This window comes from Chaetodon trifascialis, chromosome 19 (assembly GCF_039877785.1).
Source record: "Chaetodon trifascialis isolate fChaTrf1 chromosome 19, fChaTrf1.hap1, whole genome shotgun sequence".
Lineage (NCBI taxonomy): Eukaryota > Metazoa > Chordata > Actinopteri > Chaetodontiformes > Chaetodontidae > Chaetodon > Chaetodon trifascialis.
The window spans coordinates 4,607,231-4,627,756 of NC_092074.1; the positions used below are offsets into that span (position 1 = coordinate 4,607,231).

The 20,526-nt window shown below is 40.5% G+C and overlaps 2 protein-coding genes and 3 non-coding genes across 6 annotated transcripts; 3 read left to right on the forward strand and 2 right to left on the reverse strand.

Moving 5' to 3' along the window:
• The first annotated feature begins 17 nt into the window (after window positions 1-17).
• On the forward strand, window positions 18-6,613 carry ginm1 (glycoprotein integral membrane 1). 2 transcript variants are annotated; one of them, XM_070987130.1, is made up of 8 exons: window positions 18-169; window positions 360-431; window positions 530-629; window positions 1,311-1,465; window positions 2,156-2,315; window positions 2,406-2,635; window positions 3,397-3,560; window positions 3,709-6,613. In XM_070987130.1, the coding sequence occupies exons 1-8, from the start codon at window positions 80-82 to the stop codon at window positions 3,812-3,814; spliced, it is 1,077 nt and encodes a 358-aa protein (XP_070843231.1). In that variant the 5' UTR covers window positions 18-79; the 3' UTR covers window positions 3,815-6,613. The 2 variants fall into 2 exon arrangements, with proteins under 2 accessions (XP_070843231.1, XP_070843232.1); XM_070987131.1 differs by having other exon boundaries at window positions 30-169; window positions 1,314-1,465.
• Window positions 6,614-7,835: 1,222 nt separating this feature from the next.
• katna1 (katanin p60 (ATPase containing) subunit A 1) lies at window positions 7,836-16,328 on the reverse strand. Its single transcript, XM_070987361.1, has 11 exons — window positions 16,246-16,328; window positions 14,664-14,829; window positions 14,428-14,567; window positions 13,560-13,764; window positions 13,234-13,349; window positions 12,637-12,742; window positions 12,383-12,541; window positions 11,434-11,560; window positions 10,457-10,591; window positions 9,142-9,268; window positions 7,836-8,616 (listed from the first exon to the last, which is right to left on the reverse strand). The coding sequence occupies exons 2-11, from the start codon at window positions 14,823-14,825 to the stop codon at window positions 8,418-8,420; spliced, it is 1,476 nt and encodes a 491-aa protein (XP_070843462.1). The 5' UTR covers window positions 14,826-14,829; window positions 16,246-16,328; the 3' UTR covers window positions 7,836-8,417.
• Window positions 16,329-18,868: 2,540 nt separating this feature from the next.
• Window positions 18,869-18,941, forward strand: trnav-cac (transfer RNA valine (anticodon CAC)). Its single transcript has one exon. It is a non-coding gene; the product is annotated as a tRNA-Val (tRNA).
• Window positions 18,942-19,117: 176 nt separating this feature from the next.
• Window positions 19,118-19,189, reverse strand: trnad-guc (transfer RNA aspartic acid (anticodon GUC)). Its single transcript has one exon. It is a non-coding gene; the product is annotated as a tRNA-Asp (tRNA).
• Window positions 19,190-19,694: 505 nt separating this feature from the next.
• On the forward strand, window positions 19,695-19,767 carry trnav-aac (transfer RNA valine (anticodon AAC)). Its single transcript has one exon. It is a non-coding gene; the product is annotated as a tRNA-Val (tRNA).
• Window positions 19,768-20,526: the final 759 nt, after the last annotated feature.

Sequence of the window (20,526 nt, forward strand, 5' to 3'; positions counted from 1 at the left end):
CGCGCGTGCGCAGTACATATGTCTTGCTCAATGTTTTTGTTATAGCTGTCTTGCTGCTGGTAAGATTAGCCTAATCAAAATGGAAACGACAGCGTTAGCTGTTAGTGTCATCGTTCTTCTTTTTGCTTCAGTAACGTGCACAGAGTCGCCGCCTAGGCAACTGAATACGGTAAGACCCAAAGTGGCAAATGTTAGGTTAGCAACATTTGCTAACCTAATGATGTTGATGTTAGCATGGTGTTAGCTTAACTTACTGATCGTCTAGCGTTAGGAATACCATGACTGGCAGACATTGTGGTCACGTATATATTTGCGTTTTCATTTCCTTTTATTTTATTTCTGATTATTGATCTCCACAGGAAAACATCCTGATTAACGTGACAGCAGGAAGATTGGCTGATACACAGTTACAGGATTCCAACAACTTGCAGGTATAGTTACAATATAAGCCAACAGAGGTGGGTGTTTTTTAGAGCATGCGGAAGTCGACTAATCAACTAAACCTTAACGTTGTTATTTCGTCTTTCAGATAAATTTAAACATATCAGTGGGCGATGAGCAGGTGCTGGTCAATGACATCCCCGTAGAGCTGTCAGGGGTCACCAGGTTCAATTGTCAAGCACTTCTATGTGAGTTTCACGTCCTTTGGATGTTCACCACTGATGATTAATCCAAGTAGTAAACTAGTATTAATTACAAACCAGAAGAAAGTACTCATCTAAACCACGTGAAAGTCCATTTTTCACCTGTTAAAAGTCCATTATTCTTGTTACTAAGTGTACAAATTTGATGGGGTTTGTGTCCTTTCTCCATATCAATGCATTATGTTGTAAGTGATATATTAAAGTGTTCAGTTACAGACACCCAGTAATGACAGTGATAGTTTGTGTGACCCTCATAAACACCTTCTAACCCTCAAATTTATGTTTCTGTTGAGCATATTTTGTTCCTCTTTCTCCTCAGTTTTTTCAGCACAGCACATCTTTAATAAATACAGCCCCTGCTATTCATTCAAGGATAGTAACTCCTGTAATGTCAGAAAGGATGAAAGTACCCATCACAAGCAATCTGAGCCTCATGTGATGCTTTCAAATGATCAAGTGATTTCAGTTTACAATGAGATTAAATTGACAAAAACAGCAAATATTTGCCCTTTTGTTTGATATATGACTTGATGTTTATTATCAAAATGATCTTATGCAGATCATCAGTTGATTAACTGAAGTCACATCCCTAAAGGTTAAAACAAACTGTTGGAGAAATGTCATAAGCTCATAATTTGTTTGATAAAATGATTGGTGTTTTTCCAGTAGACAGCATCAATGGAAGCAGTGACTTTGAATCTGGGGACTTGGTGTCCACTGTCACCCGGGTGATGGTGAGCCAGAACCGGCTATACAGCGACTCAGAGGAGGTGGTGGCTCTGCAGGTGTTCAGTGAAGTGATAGAGATGGAGGGCAAAGAGGTAAATATCTCTCTGGATTCTTATGGGTCTTGATGTCAAATCTTGAGTCTGTGAGTGAGTCTGGGTAAAACACAAAACAGTAAAAGAAGAGCATTCCCACGTACACCGCAGATGTAAAGAAAGAAGGGGGACATTCTGTGTGTATATTTTGAGGCTACTCTCATCTGCCTCCCTTTAGTAAACCTTAACCATGACAGTTGGACAGAATAAACCCACAGAACCCCGTTTGTCCTCTTTGGGAATACCTCAAAATGCACAACCCTTACCAATGTTAAATCTTTTCCAAAAATAATGATAACCCCCTTCTGTATCAGTGTTTTTGAATGAGTTGTTACATGAAAAACGTGTATAATTTATGGAAGAGTTTGGGGTCTTATGTTAGATTTCATGGAAGAAACTTCCAGCTGCAGAGAAAGTGTGTGGAAAAATGTAAACAGCATTAAAAAGCTTCCAAGCATCCTGCCCTCCACAAAGGAAGCTCCAGGACTTAAACTAAAGCGTTCTGAATCAGTGCATGAAGATGGTAGCCAACATCATCCTTAACGTTTAACTTAACTTTGCTGTCACATTTCATTCTGCAGGCCTTTTTATCACAGTACTGATGAAATGAAGTATTGCCCCGTGGGCAACATCAGTTAGAATAGCAGGATCCTGATATAGTTTGAAACCATTTGGGTTTGTGTCATTTAGGTGCAGCAGCCTGACATGTGTGAGGTGAAAATACTGATGAGCCCAGATTTCCAGAAACTGGCTCAGTTTACCAACATCTACCCCATCAGACACAGTGAGATTTTCAGGGTTCCCAGGGAGAACGATGTTGTTGTCACAGATCCACCAAATCCTAGAAAAGGTATGAAAACATGATACTTTGTCTGATCCTAATTATTATGCACATACTCGATATCAGTGAAATTAAGCATGTATTCTTATTGTTTTTTAGATGAAGAACAGCTGATCTCCCAGACCACCAGCCAGTACCCCCTGAAGCACACAGAGACCACCCAGGAGGAGATTGCAGCCCCAGGAAAGCTCCCAGAGACCCCCCTGCGTATGGACCCCGACCTGCTGTATGATGTCAGATACGATGATGAATTTGATGACAGAGACCTGAGCCAGCGGGATCAGATTCAGATGGAAACTCCACCCAAAGAAATGATATCATCTTACTCTGTAAGCCAAGAGTGATGCTCGATCTGGTTGATGACATGCAGTATGTTCTGCCTCAGAGGTGCCTCAGTTTCAGCAGGAATGGTTTCAGTGGTTGGCGAGGCTTGTTACGTCGGAGGAAGAGGACAATGCACTCATGGTTTTCTTTAAACCATCAGCATCCAATATTTATCCAATCCAGCACTGGCTAGTACTGATACTCCATTGTAAAACCAAAACAGGTTTGAAATTGTAGATATGCCTACATTAAAGACACGCTGTCTATGATTGTCATAACTCACAGTAGTGCCTCAAAATTTCCTTGACAGAAAAAAAACTAGATTTTAATACAGTATTGCTTCTTAAGTTGATTCTTGTGGTCGTGCCTGTTGCATGCATTGACTGGTTTCACATTTACACTGAATCAAAGATGTACACACAGCATTAGTTTGTAAGAATACAGCAACTTCCTGGAAATGACTGAAATAGCTTTTTACATTTCATGTGTGTTAACTCGTCCTTGCATTTCCAAACTGTTTTTACTGCAGGACACACTTTGACAGACATCTGTCAGCTCTAGCTAGCTAACATGATACATGAAATGCAGTTAACATTTTCCAGGTGTTAGTTTTGGGATTTATGACAGTGACTCTGTGACTCTGGTGTCTGTCTTCACATGTGCACATCTTCCAGTGTGGCTCAGAAACCCTTCTGTAATATATAATACTAGTAGAGCCTTTTACCAGAAGGATATGCTCATGTCTCCATGTCTCTCCTGTCTTCAGGCCATGTGTCAGTGGGTGGAGGAAGTGAGGGAGCGTCTCAGGCGCTTCAGCTCAGAATCACTGCCTCTTTTCTTCCTGGTTATGTGGGTAGTGGTGATCGGCGTTGTCGGATCAGCGGTCATCGTCAAGATCCTGGACATCTTCTTCCCAACTTGTGAACACAAGTGAGTTTATTTCATGGAGTTTGGGAGTGAACAAATAACCTGCTGGAGTATCCATAAGGTTTATTCAACCATGTCACTATTGACCAGCTGACCTCTCGGCCCTGATTATCTTCACAATGCTAACCTTATTGACCCTCTTCTTTCACAGGCACATTTTCCACCTAAACCCTGAAACTCTAATGCCGGAGGAGGAGAAGCACACTCTGCTGGAGAATATCGAAATAGAAGCAGAGGATGAAGAGAAGAAACCCTGAATCAGGATTGACTTGGCCAGCTCCTTCATTTTCAGTTTGATCTTATTTGTTTTGTAACCTTGGTTACTGTGTTTGGTTTTCAGCATGGCCCGTTTTTCGCTAGTTTATATTCAGATTTGTTTTCATTTCTGTTTACCCTTTAAGCGCATTAGCCATGGAGCACGAGATGGTTCAGAGCCATCAAATTGACCAAACTGAAGTTGTTGGTTTAATGCTAGCTCACGTGAATCCCTCAGATTTAGTCACGTAATAACAAAGGAAAAGGTAGAGAGTGATTTATAGTGCTGAGCTGTGAAGGCACTGAGCTGTTTCAGGTTGGAGTATTGGTAAGCTAGCAGTGGGTTTACCAGCATCTGTGCAATCAACTCATCATTTGCACAGAAAATCAAACTCTTTGCGCCTGCGATTAGAGTTTATGGAAAGCCACTTTTGTTAACGCCTGCACTTTGTTGCTTGATTTTTCAAGTAACTAGCTCGGTAAAAAGTTACTTTTACTAGAAATGACCTAATTGTGTACTTTTCCTTTGCCCACTTCCAAACCTTGCGCATATTTGTCATCATTAGTGTTTAAAATGGAATTCAAGTAGCAAGTGTCATACCTATACGCAGGTATTTTCTAGTTTCAGAGTTTATTCTTGACCTTGGAAACATAACAGACAAAACAATATCTCACCTTCGTAACTGTTCTTCATGGAGATCATATGATATGGTTGAAAGCTTGGAAGTTTAAAGCTCAGCTTTTAAAGGAATAATTTGACAATCTGGGAAATGAGCTCATCCATTTTCTTGACAAGATTTGGATGAGATTGATTGGGGAAACAGCTGGATGTTATAAGTTGTTTCATCTGAATAAAAACCCAATTGTAAAAAACATTATGTGTTAGTTTCCAGGAAGTCACTGCACCCTTTAGGACCTAGACGCTTGTCTTATCATAAGGTTGCCAGGCAACCAGCAGAGCATCCAGGAAGTCAGAGCTTGGTCCTTTCATCCAAAGAAAGGCAAAGAAAGAATAGCACATTTCCTAACTTGTCAAACTATTCCTTTAGGCCAGCATGGATGACACTGCTCAGAAAAAGTGGCTCCCATTGAGGGCACTCCACTTACTGATGAAGATCACACAGTACAATCAGAAGCTTCAGAATAGGACCTCGAGGTGAGATTGTTTTGTTGAGGTTTTGTTTGTTTCTTTTGCTGCTGTATGTTGTCACCAAAACCTAGCAACACATTAGAATAGACAGAGGCTTTGGAAATCAGAAACGAGTACTGTAGGTTTCACAACCGAGTATGAACAAGCGGGGCATTTTGGGGGGTTACGTCTTAATGTTCACTGAAAAGACTTTATCAATGTGTCAGCTCTGTACAGGTCACACTTTTTTTTTAACTGTACCCCACTGCAAAAAAGAATTTGTGAAGAAAGCTCAAAGGAACTAATGCCCAATAGTAAGTTTCTGAAATGTATTTATTGAACATGAAGCAGGCAGTGTCTCCTGTCTGTTGTCCTTTAAGTGAAGACAAGATGAATACTGAAGCCATTATATCTGAATCTGATGTTACATATACCGTAGCTCAGATGAAGCAATAATCTAAAAAGCAATTAACTAAAAAGAGAAGGATTGCAGGTCACTGTGAAAAATGTTATTACAAACCTTGTGTCTGCACATTCAGTGACAATTGTTGTCCTTCCACACCTAAACTCTGAATGTCACCAGTGAAAAAACACCTCCCTTCGAGGCCTGCTTCCCACTATTGAGGACCATATATTGATTGTCTTTCTTCACAGTGCCTCTGTGACTATTTTTCGGACTCAATCACTAAAGGGGGGGGGGGGTCATAATTTATTTTCTTCGATTGATTTTGTGTGTGGTTTACTGTTATGAATAATGTTAGTGAGGTTGTTCAGATTGTCTACACACTCTAAACGTGTGAGACAAACTACTGCTATGACTGGACTGATGTAAAATACACTGAGTGCACAAGACATGACCACAAATTCAACCTGTAAGTTAAAGGAAAGAATCTGCACTTAGTCTTGAATTTTGGTGTGAAAAATGAACTTGGACCTGCATGGATGTTCCTTTTTATATTATCTTTTGTGGTAAATCTCAATTTATTGGCAAAAACGATTGAAATGATTAACCCTCCGAGTATCACTTCCAGTGTTTCACGAGGCTGTGTGTGAGGGACCAAGCAGGTGGACAGGAGGCAGGTTATTGGTCAAAAAAGTGGGTTTAATTAATCCAGATTTCAGCAAGAGTTTCAACATGGTTTTTGTGTTATTTTAAAGTTGTCATTCTTTCTAAAAAACACCCTTAAAACATGAGCTTGTGCACCTCAGAGCAGCTGAGGTCGGGATTTTGTCTCCCTGGGGTTCAGTTAATCTACAGAATGCATGATGTACTGCGATAGCAAAAGGTGCATGAGTAGTCTAGCTAGTGAATGCAGTTTGCTGTTCCATCAGCAAGTTATACATTAAAACTAGGAAGCTGCATGATGACTCAAAACAGCTCAACTTGTATTTGGATCAGCCTCAAATTCCAAATTGATTAACTCAATACAACAAAGTGCTGTAGATGACACTAAATTAGCCTGTAAGGCAAACAATGTGTCAGGCATGATGTCAGATGTGTTGCTGAATAAAACAACAAAAATATATTTTAATTTGCTCTTTGTTTAAATGGCGGTAGACCAATGTATTACTATTTTGAGACATTTGTGTGCATAAAATGTATGACTTACAGCTGGACTGTGTATTTGGGTCTAAAATCCTGCTGATTAAATGCTTTCCTTATGACCATCAAGGTTTGGTCCTGTCTCATTATTGTGGTTGTGCAGGCTGAGAGAAAACACTGTGAACACTTGCTGCTTTGTTTTCAGATATCTGATGACTGAGCAGAAAACCTCAATAAGAACAGTCTCTAATGAGGGAACTCAGCGTTACTCAGGCATGCAGGGCTTCCACTGCGACATCTAATTCAAGGACCGATTTTCAAGCTCTTTTTCGACTGATGTTTGGCCAGAGGGGGAAAGAAAATGTTTTTCTCCCAAATTCTATGTGTTTCCTTCTGGTCGACTGGCTTTCTTGTTTGTCTCCAGACATGATGCATAGAAACACTGAAACCCACATGAGGGTGTCTGAATATTGGACAAAAAGTAGCAAGCGCCCTCTCACATTATCAAACACTCACAGTTCAAAATGGGCGTAAATGAAATCAGCATTTTGTACTAAAAAATTGTTTTGCATTAAACATGTTTGCACTTCTATGCTCTTAGACTTCAATCTTCAAATGCAGATAAATTACAGCCAATTATGGTTCGCGCTCACTCACTAATCTTGTCATTTTTATGAGTATAGATTCATTCACAGAACTGGCTTTATTGGTATGTGTAGTATGTGCACACATACGAGGAATTTGGCTCCAGTTTTTCATTGCTCTTAATGAGCAATCAACTATTACATGAATACAAATATACATTAATAAATGAATACATAGCATTTATGCATTTAACATATTTGAGATGTAATTATGGTGACAATCATTCAATTACATCAGCATTTCTTTTAACATTTAATTATTTGATTATATATTCATTCATTTCTTTAAGCATTTAATTATGTAGTTATTTCTGTATTTATATATTTGGTTTCAGTGCTTAAGCCCCTCCATGCTCATGTATTCAGCAGTAACAGTCCTCTAAGTTGTGGTAAAAATGTGTAGATACTGTGTATTGCATATTAGCAACACCTTATAACTGATGGATTCATGTGTGATTGTATGGTTTTGATTTCAGTTCAGCCATAAACTAATGTTTAAAGGATCAACAGCATAGTCACAAGACTGAAATCACCAACACAACTACCATATATACTCAGGTTAGAGATCTGTCTCCTCGCCATCTGTGGTTTAACAGTCCAGCCAGTTAGATTTGAAAGTGAATGTTTCAGCATGTCCTCCAAGTGTCGTAGTTTTTACCTCAGCAGACATATTGCTTAATAAATAAACACACGTATAAGACAATGTTAATATCTATTATCATTTACTTTATTCATAGAAATATCTTGTTAGTGTTATGTTCATACGAATGTAGACCTTCAATAATGTGAAAGAACCACATGGTTCCAAGTACAATCAAGTGCATTAAAAGAACAAAAACAAAAATGATTGACATTATGACACACAAGGCAAAGTAGCAGTAAACATCTCTGGAAATGAAGTGTGCTGTCAGCGTGCTGCAGGAAGCATGGTGCTCTCAGATTTGTCAGTTTTCTAACAGCTACAGTTGATTTGGTCTTTCAAGTTGATCGTGTTTGATGATTTTAGAATTATCAAACATGCAAAGAATGTCAGAATTTCTCACCTTTGTAGACTAAGACGTTTGCATAACATTAACATAATGCACATTAAAAAGTGATGCCATATTTCAAGTGTACATATTTGCCTAAAGCAACAAACCTACTTCATTTCTTCAACATGACCTGAATGATTCAGAAAAATACACAGCCACAACCTGACACACACAGCCCATTCTAAAACTCACAAGTTTTCTACAACTCAGTCTCATTGTTACACATTCAGACACAGACAGCTCGCAAGCTGGTGTCTTTCAGCAGGACCCGAACTCTTCGATCCACTTTTCATACTTCTCCAGGTCAGCTGCAGACACAGATTTAGACACTTTCTTCAGAGCGGACTCAAAGTCCTCCATGGTAGTGGGCATGTGCATCTCATCCCGGGAAATGTTGCGGATCTCCTCTGGCGTGAGGCCCTCGATTCTTCGCCTCATGGCCATCAGAGAGGCGTCCCTGCAGCGTCACACAACAACATTCATTTCCACAGTTTCAGCAGAGGTACACTGACTATCAATGATCCAATCTACATAATTACTCAAATTTCTACAATAATCTTTCCAGCCTTCACTATTAATTGTGCTCTTCTGAAATCTTTGAGCGAATTTACTGCCAAAAACAGAATCAATCATTTTTTAATTCACATCATTTCTTTTTCAACATGTGGCCCCATTTAAGATTTGCTGCCAAACAATTTTGACTTTGAATCACTGCATAAAATTCACCAGTTCATTACAAAAAGCATGTATGAAGAAAATTCACTACAAATGATACAAGGACACGGCACATAACTTTAATTAAGAACTGTAAATGGAACAAATTTGCAAATGTATTCAACCTACTTGCTATAAATTACCTTCTATTTTTCTTTTATATATGCAACATACAAGGACTTTGACTCTGGTTTAAAATTGCTCAATAACCACAAGCTGCTGTTAAGATCTGCACTGGTGGTGATGGAAAACAGCAGAGACGGCTGACCTGCACACGTTGGTTATGTCAGCTCCTGAGTAACCCTCCAACTGCTCTGCAATCTTGTCCAAGTCCACATCGCTGGCCAGCTCCAGCTCCTTCAAGTTGATCCTAAGAAGCTCCACCCGCCCTTTGGCTGTCAACATAAATAATAATGCAACAGTGAGTGGAGCAGGCAGATCCCATATATACAGTGCCAAGAAAAAGAGTGTGAACCCCTTGGAATTACCTGGTTTTCTGCTTTGTTTGTTTAAAATAATATTTTAAATTAAATCATTTTAAATTAAATTATGTTCTGATCTTCATCATATACACGGTATAGACAAAGACAATAGGCTTAAGTGAATAGAATAAAAAACTATTATATTTTTTCAGGTATTTATTGAACACAGCCAATTAACATTCACAGTGCTATGAATGTTGTGCTAAGTGAATCACTGGACTGAATATCTGGTTGAACCTCCTTTGGCAGCAATGACCTAAATCAAATGCTTCCAGGAGCTGTGGATAAGATCTGCACAGCAGTCAGGGGGAATCTTGGCCCATTTGTCCTTTAAAAAACAGTTTAGATCCAGGTTCTTTGGATGTGACTTAGTTGAGGTTTGTCCACTGTATTTGTGGGGGTTTTTTTTTAAAGTTTTTTTTTCTCCGGCTTTTGCTTTTATTTGATAGAAAGTGACAGAGTGGGAATGACATGCAACAAAGGGCCACAGGTCAGAATCAAACCTGCTGTTCATTGTTGTGAATTAATTAAGATCTGGACATTGGCTCACTTTCTTTTTCTTGGCAATGTGCACCAACCAGCGAGCACACATAAAGGGTCCTTCTCAGGACTGGCTGAACGCCCAACCAGACAACACAGGCAGCTGCTCTGGGGTCCCTCAAGATCCAAGTTCACTGCTTGTCATTTACTTAGTGGTAATACTTTCATTGTGAATTCATCTGGGGATATGCATCACTAAAGCACACATTAACTGTACTGATATGGACCTGCATTACAATCTGATCTTGAGGCCCCGTGTCAAAACCCAGCTTTAAGACTTATTATTTATGTTGATAATGTGTGTGTGTGTGTGTGTGTGTCCCGGTACATAGAGAAATGCAGCTGATGAATTGCTGCATTTCTCTATGGACCAGCTCTCTGACTGACTGGTGGCTGGGCCAAGGTGTACCCCACCTCTTACCCAATGTCAGATGGGAATGATTTGAGCCCTCTACGACCCTCCAAAGGTATATATTCGGTCAGACGATCACTTCCAATGAATCAAATGTTTCATGACACTTATGGCAACTACACTGTCAAGCAGCAAAGAAATGACTGTACTTGAAGGCAGGGGGATGTAGATCCTCTTCTCCAGCCGTCTTCTCAGAGCCTCATCGATGTCCCATGGGAAGTTGGTGGCAGCCAGTACCATCACCATCTTGGATGGGTCATCATTTTCTGACGCTCCACCAACACCTACACAAACACCACAATAACAGAAGAAGCCTCTGAAAATCTGGGCTCTCTTGCAGTTAAAACAGTCTGAATATCTGTAACCCCACTTCCAAAATAGTTGGGACACTGTGTAAACTGATGGTAACAGGTGATAGTATCACGATTGGGTATGAAAGGGGCATCCTTGAAAGGCTCATGTTCTGGCAATTTTGTGTTAAAAAGCACAAAGTCGTCTTTCTGGCAGTTTATTCTTCCGCCTGCAGACGGACTCTTCCTTGCCGCCTCGAGTGAAACGCAAGAAGAGAGCCTAGAACAGGGAAATTTGTCGGGTTATATACATTATCTTGTAAATAGGATGACATTACCATCAGAACAATGTCAGCACAATAGACAAGTCATAATGTGCTGTTCAGTCAGGACAATGATCAATCAGCAGCTTTGATCATGCAGGACGTTCCCTTAATCAGTCGATGAGTACATACGTGGTGTCATGGTCAGCAGATTAACACATCGTTAATCATTTGGCTTTAAGATAGTGAATGCTTACGACTGAGTGAAGAGAAGATGAAATCATTTGGTTCATGATTGAGAAACGGAGAGGATGAATAATAAGAAATCCCATTACACTCAGTGGTCCACAAGCAAGGATGGAGTGAGGTTCACCACTTTGTGAACACGTGAATGTATGAAGGGGATTACTACATGGACTCAGGAACAGTTTGAAAAACTGTTTTTGTAAAATTGAAAACGAATGTTGGCTTATTTCAGCAGTTTTAAGCTGATAAATGGTTCAACAACAACAACAACAAAAACATTGCTAACAGCACGTATGAGACTTTCTGGTTGTGTCACTGTCAGCATACCATCCATCTGCACCAGTAGCTCTGCCTTGACTCTCCGGCTGGCCTCATGTTCTTCTGAGGTGCCTCTGCGGCTGCACATGGAGTCTATTTCATCAATGAAGATTGTAGTGGGGGCGTAAAAACGTGCCTGTACAAGAGGACATGCAATGAATGAGTCCAAGGGAAACCTCATTTGTTCTGCTCAACAATTGAGAAGGTAGTGCTATAAGGTACATTTATCACAAACACTGCTTGAAATTTACATAAATAACATTAAATCTAATAAGAAATGTATGATGTACGCTCACTGTCACAATCTTTAATTAAAAAAAATAATTCAGATTAGGTCTGCACAATTAACTGTATAATGATCAAGAAATTCACTTTCAAAATTAAAAGTGTGCTGAGCAATTTTTGACCACTAGAGGGCAGAAAATTCACAGGAAAACAGACTTGACATAGCATCAACATCAACTCAGGTAATGGCTATATAATAGTGTTTATGTACACAAGAAAACCAAATCAGTAAGGTAAAAGCTGTACAAGTCACAGTTGTCATGTGTGATTTTAACACTGCAGTTTGTTGTGTAAAATTAGCAGACAAAGAGCATGAGGTAGGAAGAAACATGGCTGTACGTCCCGATACTCGACTACAATCAAGAGTGTGGAAAACTTAACCGGAGTAAACACAGATTTGTTTGAACAACAATGCCATATGAAGTAAACAGAATTTAAGGTATTTAGAGAGGGAAAGACTCCCACCATCCTGGCACGAGGGCAGTCGATTTGTTACTGCAGTCAAACCAGATCTCCAGTTCAGACAAGCTGGCTGGTGGTTTAGTCCAATCAGATCATGGCTCGTTTGTTAAGCCTGTCAGTTAACCCTTTACTGATTGTATCGCACTTTTGTGACAGGAACTGATCATTGTTTTAGTTATCATCTACACCAATCACATATTTTAAGTCTTACCATTTCAAACAGAAGGCGAACTAGCTTCTCAGATTCCCCTCTGTACTTGGAGGTGAGAGTAGATGAGGAGACGTTGAAGAATGTGGTTCGGCACTCGGTAGCAACTGCTTTGGCCAAAAGTGTTTTACCCGTACCTGGAGGTCCCACCATAAGCACTCCCTACAGTGAAAAAAAATGAAAATGGTTTCTGCCCATTGATAGCAGCGATACATATTACAAAACTAAATAAAACCCAAAAAGTTTTAGATCAGCACCTTCCACGGCCTCCGTATGCCTTTGAAAAATGCTGGCATCCACATCGGCAACACAACCGCTTCCTTGAGGAGTTTCTTTGCATCTTCCAAGTCTGCAATGTTGTCCCTAAAGAAAAAGGTTAGACAGAGACAGAAAACTATGACTCTTGGAAGTAAGAGTCTGTGCCTTGAAATGTGTGTTTCTAGCACAATTAGTGTCTTCTTTTAGCAATACTTCGAAAGAACAATGAAATCAGAACAGCTATCCAAATAGCAGCCCTTGCTGTATTGTTCTAGACAATGTCAGGCTGAACAGTTAAGAAAAAAAAAATCAATCTCAAGTGGTTATATATTGACAGATAACTCTAAAAATTCTGAATATTTTTTTTCCTAAATAAGAAAAAAAGGGGCAATCCATCATCTTTGGAAATGGTCTTGTTTGTTATCTTGAACATCCAGTATAGCGGCGCTTCTGGGATGTACTGAACCTATCTAACAACAAAGGCTGGAAGCAGAAGTGAGCTGCTGAGACAGTACACAGATACATTTTCCACAATTACATGTAAGATTCATCATGAGTATTCCAGCTGTGATGAACACAAACTGATGACCACGTACCATTTAACATTTGGATTCTGAGATATAATATCTCTCTCCAGAGCTTCCACAAGGTCTTTGTCATAACCTGTCCCATCAAACTTTTTCACTTCTTTCTCTTGGACATCGGCTTTGTTCTGGAAGGCAGACAAAACACATTATTACTTTTCCCTCCTCTCTAAATGTAACCCATGTGACACAAAACTGGAAATACAGGCTAGGCAGGGATGTAGGTAAACATGCACCATGTGGATACTGTTTAATCAACAATGCAAATAGTTGTGTCTGAATTATGTAGTATTATGAGGGAGAAGGTGGTATGTTGAAACCACCAGCATGTTGATCACCTTATCATCCTTGGCTTTGCCAGGGGCCTCCTTCACCTCTTTCAACTCCTTCCTTTCTTTGCCCTTGGAGGGTTTGTTTCTGTCCCCATTGGCCCCACGAGGTGAGTGCCTCTGCTGCGCCCTCACAGCCACGCTCAGGCGGTTGTTGGGAGGTTTGCTGTCTTTATACGGGTTAGAAGGCCGCCTGATGGGACAGGGAGAATGTCTGTGAAAGGAGAAGAGAAAGATGGAACTATTAACAACCCTCAGCCTTTCAAGCTATGCCCTTTTATCATTATAAAAACATTATATGACCCATACCAGAACATTAATAGGTGATGTAATTATATTTGGACTGGGCTAAAAATCTGCCTGCTGCATATTTATTGAAGCATTATCAGTCTTAACGCTAAATAATAAAGCACCATAAATAACTGAATAAATTACTTCTCAACGTGCAAGCATGTCCCATCAAATAAATCATTAATACTTTCTTAGAAATCCCCTGGAGGCCACACACAGTGTATGAAACACAACACCATGAGTGAAAATGCTCCTCAAGTATGTTAATGCAAGCAGATTTGCATGGAAAGAAAAATCAAACCAACAAAAAAGTGGCAGTGTGAGGTTTACAGGCCACCTTTCTAGAGGGCAGAGCTGGAACAAAACAGGCTCACAACAGGGACTCAAGTTTACTAATCTCATTCATATGACTACACCAGGCTATTGTTCGCAGACTAACAGTTTATACAACCCATGATCACAGAACTGTGCACTGCAAATGTGAACAGTGAACTAGATCTACATTTTATTTGATTTCAATTTTACTTGAGCAATGAATGAGAACGTTGAAAACGAAAAGTTGAATGTAAATAACCATGTGCCATACCTCTGCTCCATGTGCACAGGCCTTATTTCACAATCATCGTGGTTACTGGGTTTAGCAGGCGTCGTGTCCAGCTGAAAGTTCTCTAGATTTGACATTATGTCTTGAACTTGTTGATTCTCTTCACTAATTTCTTGCCATAACTGAGAAACAAACACAGACAAACATCAGAAAAGCCAGTACTCTTTCTTACACGAACTGTGAAGTTTTGTTTGAAACGTTTTTAATGCCACATTTACCTGCTGCCACCTCTGCTGAAAACTGCTGTCCCGCATGCTATACACATATTTTTTGATTTGTTCTAGCAATCCATTATAGAGAACGCTGGCCGAGCTGTAGTTTCCCAGCAGAGCATATTCACGGGCCAACTTCACGTTCTCACTGATCTCTCGTAGACTCATGGTGCTGTGGAAACACAGACAGTAAGTGAGCGCACAGAGCTTTGCTGCAGATATCTTGTCAATGTAGGGATGATACTGACAATTGGCAAACATTTGACTTTTTTTTTTTTGCCACAGTGGAAATAGTTTGTTATATCTTCCTGAGAACCAAGGAAAAAAAAGTATCTTTCAATTGAATTTTTTTTTTTTTTTTTGTGATTTCCTGCCTCTTTGGAGCTAAAACAACTCACAATTTAGACTTTTGTAAAAATATTTTTACTTTAGATTTTACAGCATGTTCACTGTAGTGGACTAACAGAACGATTTTACCATAACGCAACAAAATCATAATAGGCTGACAAGAAAACACGAATGTCAATCCATTTTTTTAATGAACCTGAACATTTGGCCTGTATCTTTTGTTGAACTACAAAATTGACATTATTAAACATTCATAACATTACTATTATTTTTCCTAACAAAAAGTTTAACTGAACTCTGACTCCAATTTTATGATTCCTGACATGTTCATAAACAAGAAAATATATGATTACCATAGTTAAAAAACAAAACAAAACAATATCTTAACAATATTTGACTTATGTTTTCTCTTTTCCTGCCATTTGCCTTTTGCTGCAGTCTCCACTTGGTGTCAGCATGAAAACAAAGTTCCCCTCATCCCACCCAAACATATGAGATATCATTGGAAAGGACAGGATGTCCTCTACTGAGCACACCAGGACTTAGTTGGGTAGCTCAAATGAGTCAAAAGATATAGACCAAAACCAAATGTCCACTACAGAGGACACAAATGAATAGGCTGGGTCTCAGGAGGGTATAGACAGCTCAGAGGAACAGTGTAAGCTCTGAAGCACAGACGGGAGAGCCGTCAGTTCATCCTGCCAGGGAAACACATAACAAAACTTGCAGTTGTTATATGGACAGTATTTCGGGGAATTTTGGTGCAATATTTCCAAGATATGTATGTAGTTTTAAGGCATTTATTAGCATTCACTGAAATATAAACTTAAGTGAACAGGTTGGCTACTCTTCTTCGGTCTAACTTCTTGTTCCATGAATTAGCCGGAGCCTCGCCCAACTGAAACTGTGGCAAAATGCGACACAAAAGCTTACAAGATGGTAACGCTCCAGAAACGTGAAGAGTAGCCTCTCTGTTTGTGCTTGGGGAAAACATAATAACGTTAGCTGTCAGGCAAAGTAACTATTTACTGTACGTTACACGGTATGTGTTTTACTGTCAACATCTGTCACTTTGTATTTCGGGCACCGGGTGGTTGGTCTCCCCTCTCTGGCGCAGACAAAAAGTGTAAAAGCACGAACAACATTATCTTTACAAGACTCCACAAATTGCGATAGACAGACAAATCTGGCTTACTATGAGTCAGAATTCTTGCTCAAAACTGATACGAATTGGACTTACACTCAACTTTTCAGATGAACACAGACTTCTCACACTGGCTGTAGTGACGAGTTCCGCTGTGTCAGTTCAAAGCAAGTAGCGCCGGCTGCGGCTCGCGGGAAGGCGGAGTTGTACAGTCCAGCCCCGCCCTCACCAAACACGTCAGCCGTGCTTCGTTCAGCAAAAGTCGAAATTTCGGAAGATTGTCAATAATGCAAATAACTTGCTGCATCTAAGACACCCGGAAACTGTAGGATTAGGGCGAGCTCCTTTGAACGCACATATTTGCATGAATAAAAACTAAATGGAAAAACGGTAATTGTATCAAACAAAAAAAAGAAGGAAAATGATGTTTTGGAATAATAATACATTATTATTTGCCTTTGTCACTCTTGCTGTTTTTTTTAACACTGGGCAAATTGAATTTTAACTTCTGGAAACATAGGTCATAAATAATGGATAAAACTAAAACATATTTAATTTGCTGGTTTAGACAAAAATCAAATCCATCTGGGTATTTTATTCATAAACAAATGTTTCTGCATTTGCATCTGGATTTACAATACAGGATGCTTCAGGCAGTGGTAATGTTGTGTTCATCTTATATCAGAATTATAGTAATGATGGGTTACTGACTTCATAGCATTAATGTCAGCTTCCAAGTTGTAATGAGGATGGGGAAGCTTCTCTGAAACCTGATATGTGTGACTTTGCCCTTAACAATATGGATTAACCTGAAAAGACAAAAAAATATTGATGTCTCACATCAGCCAGAGTCTCCAACTCTAATTTAATGGATATAATGTCATATTGTTAATGCACAGTATTTTAATCATTACACGTCCAACTCTGTAATTCATGCAACCATCTTGATGAAGTGAACACACACATGACAGGGGAAACTTTTCCATCTCTACCATCCATCACATATAATGTGAATGTGGCAGAAGGTACAGACAAGGCAGGTGTTAATTTCAGTATGAATGAGATACACAACAAACCCAATTCTAGTGACAACGATGAATGCCAGGAGAGCATGTGTTTTGTCAGCAGTATCATTAGATGGAAAGTGAAACATTTGTGTAGTCTGTCACAGGCAATTGACCTCTACTGTCCCACAACATATGATAGTCTATTCGTAACCTTACCTTTAAACTGACCAAAACAACAAGACGTTTCACTCTGGACATTGAATTGTGATGTGTTATTCCCAGAAATTCTTTGTTATTCACAGTCGTGAAGGAAGTTTTAGATCCTTCATTTAAGTACAAATACCATTACTACAGTGTAAAAATCCACTGTTACAAGTCAAGTCCTGCGGATGTTACATAAGTAAAAGTATGGAAGTACAATCAGGAAAATGTTCTTCAAGTATTAAAAGAATACAACGTAGAAAAATGTCCCCTGTGACTGACTGTGACATATTATCTATTAGATTGTTATTAGTCATGCATTCGTGTAAAGTAGGATTTAACTCTTGTAACTGGTTGAGGTGGAGCTCATTTTGAACAATTTTGCAAAGACTGCAAATAAAGATTATTATAACTCCATAATGGAAGCAGCGTGACCAAAGGTATTATCTCATTGGGGTGTCTGAAGAAGAAGAAGAAGAAGAAGAAGAAGAAGAAGAAGAAGAAGAAGAAGAAGAAGAAGAAGAAGAGACATACTTTATTAATCACTCCACACAACTACATGCATTACATGCACACACCATGCTTCTGTGAAATTAATTCCGCGTTTGACCCATCCTGGTAGTCCTTCCTCCGCGGCAGACCAGGAGCGGTGGGCTGCCAGCGGACAGGAACCCTCAGGAACCCTGTGAAGGAATTTCTTGAAATTTTGTTTAAATGTTCATTTGGATTCATTCAATTTTTATGGTGAAAGCTCACAATAATAGATAATGCTAGGAGTGTAGACACACACAAACATTTATGAAAATAACTAATGGCCAATAAATAAAGCATTCAGACATTAATTGTGACAACATTTCAAAACAATGTTTAATACGATTCAATGATGACGTGATGATGTTTCAAATCCAAAAGGTGAAAGGGCAATTTCACTGTGACATCATAATGTTGTGCAAAATCACTTTTCTGATGATTATTCAACACCATAACTCAGGAACAGAAGGGGAGATTGTGATAATGTTTCACATTTGGTCAGATGTTCATCCAAGGGGCTTCTTCAGGTCAAACTTACTGATAGGAGATCATGGTCATTGAAATTGCTTGGGTCATTTGTGCTTGGGGCAGGTGACTCCAACAACTGTGATGACTGCCGTTACACAGCCAGCACAGCAAGTGGTTCCAATGGCCGCGATGACGACCGCACAGAGGTGCGATCCCAACAGGTCAGTGAGAACTGAAGAAGCCCATGGATGACAGGCCAAACTTTTTCAACAGATGGCAAGATTCACAATCGAGGACTTTTTCTCATACCATGCACGCTTGCGGTTCCTGTGCCTGCAGCGTTTACTGACGCTCAAATCCATGACACAGCAAGTGTAGCTGAATCCAGATTGAAATCTCTCATCCGAGCTCTCCAAGTCAAAAGTGAACATGTCTTCCATCATCTGAGATGTCTGTGGTCCAGCGAGCAGGTACATTGTCCTGGGCCTATGTGTGTACCTTGTGCGTTGGCCGTTTCCGTAGTGTAGTGGTTATCACATTCGCCTCACACGCGAAAGGTCCCTGGTTCGAAACCGGGCGGAAACATTTTCCTTTACTTCTTGCTGTAAGGCTTAAAGTCAAGATTCCCGCAGTCCAATTGTCACACAGCCCCACAACGTATAGCACTGTCCACGCAATGAAAGAGCAGCGTTGCTGCGACATGTACGTGCGACTTTGATATCCCTCAATAAATAATCAGCAGCTAATTTGAAAAGATGAGACTCCCCGTCGGGGAATCGAACCCCGGTCTTCCGCGTGACAGGCGGAGATACTGTCCACTATACTAACGAGGACGGCCACGGATATACTAGGTGAGCTGAATCAAGGGCAACTGGACTTGAGAGCCAATACAGAGTCACACTTGAGTGTGGAACAGAACTGAAGAACTCCCTTTGGATGAGAGGCAATAGATTTTCAGGTTTCTACGACCAAGTCCGGCTGCCCTTGATTCAACCTGTCTTGCACCTTTCTGAAATGCACCACCATCTCCACGTTCTTTAGAGCTCAGAGCTCCAAGGTGTTCCGTCGACACCGGGTCACCACATGGTGCATCTCCCACTTGTACGTGGACTCATGGCCACCAGAGATGAGATGAACCCACTGGTGGTGGTGTCATCGGCAAACTCCAGAAGCTCGAGAGATTGATGAGTGGACCCGCAGCTGTTTTTGTACGGAAAGAGTTGTGAAGACAGCCCTCCTTTATCATGTGCAAATAACACGTTTTCTGGCACGAGAAAGGTTTGCGGTACAGCGCATGGGTGCTTTCGGCTGCGCGTGCGCACTAGTCAGTCATGGGAAGTTTCCGTAGTGTAGTGGTCATCACGTTCGCCTAACACGCGAAAGGTCCCCGGTTCGAAACCGGGCGGAAACACTATTCTTTGTGGAACTTTGCGCTGGTTGTTAGTAAAGTACAACTGCGAGCCGAAAAGCCTACGTACTGTAGGCCAATGTGGAAGCATGTGTGGCAGCGTGTACACCGTGCAATGCAACCTGACCATGAAGCCTGCACACAGGGACAAGCAATGTCGCTCACAGAGTCAGGATCATAGCTGCCCTTTCTAATTCTTTTACTCTTTAACACACTGTACATTGCTGCTGCACCAATGTCCTTTCCTTCTGCTCGGCTTCTGAAGTCCCTTTTGTTGTATTCGCTGTCATTTCCACACTGAAAATGGGAGGGCTGGCACCAGGCTGGAATCAACCTCCATCACACTCGCCTCACACGCTAAAGGTCCCCGGTTCGAAACCGGGCGGAAACATTTTCCTTTACTCCTTGCTGTAAGGCTTAAAGTCAAGATGCCCGCAGTCCAATTGTCACACAACCCCACAACGTAGAGCACCGTCCACGCAATGAAAGAGCAACGTTGCTGCGACATGTACGTGCGACTTTTATATGCCTCAATAAATAATCAGCAGCTGATTTGAAAAGATGAGACTCCCCGTCGGGGAATCAAACCGCGGTCTTCCGCATGACAGGTGGAGATACTGTCCACTATACTAACGAGGACAGCCACGGTTATACTAGGTGAGCTGAATCGAGGGCAACTGGACTTGAGAGCCAATACAGAGTCACACTCGAGTGTGGAACAGAACTGAAGAACTCCCTTTGTGCATGTCTTGCACCTTTCTT